The sequence below is a fragment of the Durio zibethinus genome, chromosome 11 (genome assembly GCF_047325235.1).
Source record: "Durio zibethinus cultivar Kanyao isolate XHJ-2024 chromosome 11, ASM4732523v1, whole genome shotgun sequence".
In the NCBI taxonomy this organism is placed as follows: domain Eukaryota; kingdom Viridiplantae; phylum Streptophyta; class Magnoliopsida; order Malvales; family Malvaceae; genus Durio; species Durio zibethinus.
The window spans coordinates 25,484,198-25,490,482 of NC_143172.1; the positions used below are offsets into that span (position 1 = coordinate 25,484,198).

Sequence of the window (6,285 nt, forward strand, 5' to 3'; positions counted from 1 at the left end):
TGATTGTTAATTTGATCACTTGTTTATCTGCTTATAACTGCAAAGGCTCTTTCAGGACAAACATACTTGGCTTGATTTTCACTTGGTTTTGAACCAGTTGAAAAGTATGAATATAGCAATGACTGCTATAAATATATACTGTAGTAATTTAAAGCTCTACTAGTTTAACAACATTTTTCCTAAAGAAAAATTGAATCAACAAAATGCTTATTATAAGAACTGGGGGTTAGAGGATGATTTGCTAGTTACACGGATTCTGTCATGTTTCTTGCATCAGATGTGACAATTTGTGGTGCGTTTATGGTGTATAATATTATATTTTGACACTAAATCAAATATAAATCCTTACTGCAAATAATTGTATTATTTAAAGCAGTTTGTTTACTTTGTAATAGGTTAAGATTAAAACCCCATTTTTCAGAAAGTGATAATAAAACAAGTGCAAGGAAAAATTAATTATAGATATTTATAGTGATCCATATTTGCTCTACATAAAAACAATTGAATTAACATCAAAGTAGTAATCAGTAGTAATCAGGCTCCACAAAACTTAATCATTCCATATTAATCCTATGCAAAACAAGACATTCCTTGTATCAATCAATACTTAGTTGTTCCTCATGGGATGGCATGAAATTGTTGAATTTAATCACATTTTAGCACTTTGAACTTTTAATATAAATGGAAATTTCACCCAACAGAAAAAAGTTTTTTAAGATAAATTATTGAATGAACCACAATCTGTAGTGTGCTTTAGATTGGGTTGGTCAAACTTTAATGATTGTGAAAATGTGTTACTATGGAATGATGGAAGTTTACGTGATTGCATTTTGTTTGCTAGCGAAACGAAGACTGCTCAAGCAGAAGCATCCGAATTGCTAAGCAATGTTTGCAGAAACCAGCATAGCTGAAAGCAACGTAATTGTTTCCTCTCACGAGGGCCCTCCACACCAAAAGCTATTGTTGTGAGTTGGCCTGGCCGTCGTGGAATTGTCATAGTCTTTGGCCAAATTACTAAAATTCCCTTCACCCCACGTGCTCGGCAACGTGTCCCCCACTGGATCCACCAGGATGTGTTGCTTTGTCTATTGATTTGAATGAACTTTTTGGTGTAGATTTTGTCCATTTTAGAGCTTAATATTTTTTCTACTGTTGGCCGGTTACTTTCCTGTAGTATTGGGGTCTACCTAAAATACAAAGAACATCATGTCTCGGACCAATTGTTTTCTGGACAATTTTAATTGGATTCGACTTTGGAATATATGAATATGACTGCTTCATTATTGTCTATGGTTATAAACTTCATTGATTTCTACAACAAAAATAATCTGTGAATGCAAAAATCTTGAGGTTTTGCATAGCAAATTAAATTTTGATTTAAACATTAGTTGCCAAAGATTCAGGGTTCAGAAATTTTGCTTTTCGACGTCGACTATAGTTGCCACTTCCCTGCAAGATATCATGAACCATTACAGTGAATTAATATGTCGATCGAATTGGTTTTTCAACCTCAAAGTGGTCAGTTTGGCTACATTGATCATATTTGTCGCTTAATGGTTTTGGTGCATTAGTTAAAGGTTTTTCTTTAGAAGAGGGCTTACTTTTATCATCATTTATTCAACTTTAAATGACAGAAATCTATATTAGCTATTAATTGTCAACATATATGAGGATGTTATTTTGACATGAATACAAATGAAATGCTCACAGCTCATTCACTTGTGAAACTTATTTCTTGATTGGAGTGGAGCAAAAGCAAAGCTTATAATAAATTTCTTGATTGAACGCGTTTACATCATAGCTTTGATAACACACAACATAACATAATTTCTTACGCTGATACAGGTTTTCCCTGCAAAATCACCAAAAGAACAAAGAAGTGGGGCAGAAAAAGGAGCAAAAAGAACTAGATCTACTTTCTTTTTCCCAACCAGATGCTTTTTCTTACCTTGGAACCACTTCGAGATGGAGTACTAGCTCCTTTAGCCTTGAATGTCATCTGCTCTTTCTCTTCTTTGTCCTCTTTCTTTTTCATTCCAAGCTTTTGCTTCTCCACTGATTTCTTAGCTTTCTTGTCCAAGTAACAATAGCCAGCTTCTTCCTCGTCTTCGTCATGCTTGAAATGAGACGTTCCATGACCTCCCTCCATATTTCCATAAAACTGTCCTTGGTGGCTTGGACCTGAAGAAGCATCAGAAGCCATAGAATCATCACTGTCAGTTTCGTGATTGGCATCTGTTTCATCAGCATGACCACCATTATCAGCAGCATAAGCATCACCAGCTTCATTGTGTCCATCATCGTCGTCGTCATCACCACCTTGTACGGGGGAACCAATGTACATTGTCCACCCTGATTCACTGCTGTGGCATTCTTCGGTGCCTCCAAAGTTTTCGGAAGGCTCCATCAGTATAGGCAAGAAGAACTATAAAGGAATACACCAAGAATCAAGTAGATGGCAAAAGCTTTGAGTTCTTAAATATTTAGAGGCCTGAGAAAACGTTCCTCTCCCTGTCCAAACCAGCTTTCAAGACTAAGAACAGATATGCCTATCTCACTTTTTGAAAGCTACACAAAACCACACCATCTTAAATGGATATAGGATATAATTTCACCACCTGGAAATCTATAGACCCATTAATTCTCTGACTTCGAATCAGCAGAAGACAGCTAGAAGCTGCCAAAGAAAGTGAAATTCACCTTACAAAAGGCATAAATACCAAAATTTTCTTGAATTTGAAAGGACAAGGGTTGTTGGTTATCGGTTCTTACAAGTGAAGATACCATCTTCTTTACTTCTCTGTATTTGTCATTAATAATAAAGGGGTGCTTTAAATGCAAAGACAGATTGGGCTCAGTCTACAAAACTATGGAGAATATAAGTCTTGACCTCTTCAGTACCCCATTTAACTTTCACAACTTCCATTCCCCTTTATCCTGTCATTAAAGCTTCAACAGGCTTTTTTACTAGGGATTAAAAACTAATATAACGAAACCCAACTGGAATTTAGGTTTAACATGAATGAGAGCGTGTGAGAGGAACCTATCCATGTATCTTTGAGCTTCTGCTCTTCTGTCCTCCTCTAATTTGATAATGCCTGTCTTCTCAACACGTAGGATTATGTCTTTTGTTTTTATTTGAGGAGGAATATGGTCTTTTTCCGAAATCCAGTTATTTTCTACCAGTGACTTAATTTGATCCTATCTTTCTTGTCCTTTTAGTTTATCTTATCATTCGAATTAAATGTTGAGTTTATACAATAAGTGAACGTCAATAAACAAAGTTGCCGATTAAACATGCTTTCATTATAAATGAATCAATTGGCTGGAAACCATGTTGGGGGCTAGTCTGAGCTCACCATTTTTAATTTTGCAAGTACTGAATTGCTGATGAGTGATGGGTGAAATTACAGTGATCAGACAGATAACTTCCCAGAATTTACTTCCCGCATTCACTATCGAAATGACCCTTGTTTCTTTTTTCACATATTTTGAGATGGCCGATGGCCCTCCTTTCATCGCAAACTTCACTTGCATGTTCTCTCTGATCATAACTTCAACGGTACTTATATCTATCTCATGATCTGCAATTTTTGCCTCTCATTTCATTTTTTTTTTTCTTCTTCTTCTAGTCTTGTCATTGTACATTGTACATTTTTTGCTTCTATTGTCGAGCTATAGCATGCCGGTCTGTGGTGGAAACATGATGTAATATTAACTGTTTATGCCGAGCTCCGTGAGGTATTTTTGAAAGGACAAAAATAAATTTTACTTTTACATTTCGAAGGGTAAATAAAAAAAATCAAAATGAGAGAAAGATAAAAAAAATTAAGATGAAAAATTTTGCATAATAATACCTGAATATTTATATTTATAAAAATAAAATAAAAATCAACAGAAGACGGTAATGACATAATGAGTTAATGTGATACTAAACGTTAACATAAATGTTCCAAATATTATTAACTATGTACCAAGTTTCTTAATAAAAAAAATTAACATATCCTTTTAATCACTAAATGCCTTCAATACTAACTTCTATAACTATTTCATACAGCTAACTTTTGGGGGTATTGAATCTTTAAATTCATTATCTTTTACATAGTGGATGCTTAATTTGTTATATACTATATACTCTAAAGTTTTAATTCAATGACAAAAGCATGAATAAAGTTGTTTAGGCCAACAGATGGTGGATTCTCGTGATAAGTTTTCATAAATTCGTTAAATTTGATATAAATAAAGTTGTTTTGTTATGTGAATAGCAGAGAAAATTGACTACACTTTGAGAATGGGACCCCAATTGGGAAGAGGGTTGGGGGGGGGGGGGGGGAGAAGAGAGAACAAAAGAGTTCAAAACCAGTGGGTTGGGGCAGTCCTTGTCCCCATACTTCTAAGCATGGCTTGGTGCTGTTCCCCACTTTTTAATCTCTCCCATGACTTATTATGTGGGTTTTAGCAGACATAAAAGGCCCGTTCATTATTCCTGTTACTTGTCCTATTGGAGGTTTTACCTCTTGAGCTGCTCTTCTCTTGGGCTCCACCCTCTGGATTCAAGACATATGAGTTTTTTATTTGCTAAGGGACAATCTTTAGCTGGAGATCTCACTCTCTCTTTCTCTCTCTCTCTCTCTCTCTCTCTCTCTCTCTCTCTCTCTCTCTCTCTCTCTCTCTCTCTCTCTCTCTCTCTCTTTACTTTCGCGGTTTCATTTCATTTCACCTCTTTGCTCTCTACATGATAATTAGAGTTAAATATAAAATGATTCTTTTATCATATTTTTTATTAATTTAATATATAAATAAATATAAATTTTATTTTAATATTTAATTATTCATTTCATTAAATATTTTAGTATTTCAAACTAAAAATATTAGTTAAATTACTTTTATAATATTAATATCCAATAAAATCATAATATATAATCATCGTTATATCATTTATTTTTTAAGCATTTTTTATTATTTTGATTTTTATTTTAAAAAATAATTTTTTAAAAATTTTTATTGATATAACAATAATTAATGTGATATAATTAAATATTTATGATATGTGATATGATTTTATTAAATATTTATATCATGTCACTTAATTGCAATAATATTGTAAAGTATCAAAATATTTGGTGAAATAAAAGTTAAAATATAAAAATAAAATTTTTTTAAGTACTAAATTAATAAAAATTAAATAGTATAGGATAATTTTATATATTAACAATAATAATAACATAAACTGATACACTTGCATTAAAAATGTGTCATATATCACATGGCAACGATGAGATGAAAATAAACTACTCAAGCCCCAATTTAATGTTTTAATTAATTAATTAATTATTTTAAGTAATATATGGTATTATAATATCTTAAAAAGAAACTCTCAATAATTATAATTTTAAATTTTGAATTCTAATATGAAAAAGATAAAAGTTCAATGTGTGATTTTGGTCTTCCAATTATTTCAATCATGAGGTTTTGGTTCTTACACTCAAATTTTGATGAATTTAATATTTATAATTTAAAAAATAAGTATAATTGATAATAATGTTATACTTTTCAATTAATTTCGATAACATTACTTTTTTAATCTAATGATTAAAATTATAATCACTTTCATACCTTATAATTTAACTATTAAATTAATAAATTCTTCATCATAATATCTTTTCATTCTTTGTATTATGCAAAATCTAGAGTTTTTATTAAAGTAAAATTTCCCCAAATGATAATTTTTTCATTATTTATTGAACTAAGAAAATTTTTTTTAAATAATAATATTTCTTTAATCAAATATGCGCTCGTTTTATGAAAATAAAATCGAACAAAACAAAAAAAATGACTGATAGAGAGTAGTGTATTTAGTGCTAGGGTTAATTAAGGTTCTTATTAAAAAATTATTTAATCTATTATTAATAAATTAATTTAAATTTCATAATTAAAATTAATAGAGGAACATATACCATACGATTGCATGAAAGATATTCTCTTAAAAAATGGCATGTTTTGAATTGGTGCCTAAAACAATTACTTTTGAGCAATATTCTAAGATAATTTAAATTCATTTTTATTCTTCTTTTCTATTAAAATAAATATTTAAATATAATTTAAAGGTTCTAAATTCAAATATACGTCAATCATTGTTACAAATTAAACGGACACATGAGATAAATTCCAACTCAAAAGTTGACGGGGCAACTTTTTTTTTTTTTTTGGTCCTACGGTTGCCCATGGGGCACTAGGATAGCAACACAGATGAAATGGATGAATTTAAAATATTTTTAAAAGTTT

General features: G+C 31.1%; 1 protein-coding gene across 1 annotated transcript; it reads right to left on the minus strand.

Annotated features, from left to right (window-relative positions):
• Positions 1–1,667: 1,667 nt before the first annotated feature.
• LOC149516220 (protein SOB FIVE-LIKE 3-like) lies at positions 1,668–2,842 on the minus strand. Its single transcript, XM_089768823.1, has one exon. It carries the CDS (start codon positions 2,405–2,407, stop codon positions 1,913–1,915), a length of 495 nt encoding a protein of 164 aa, XP_089624949.1. The 5' UTR covers positions 2,408–2,842; the 3' UTR covers positions 1,668–1,912.
• Positions 2,843–6,285: the final 3,443 nt, after the last annotated feature.

What these genes read in the sequence shown, in the direction of transcription:
- LOC149516220 (XM_089768823.1), bottom strand. Translation starts at nt 2,407, where the DNA reads ATGGAGCCTTCCGAAAACTTTGGAGGCACCGAAGAATGCCACAGCAGT.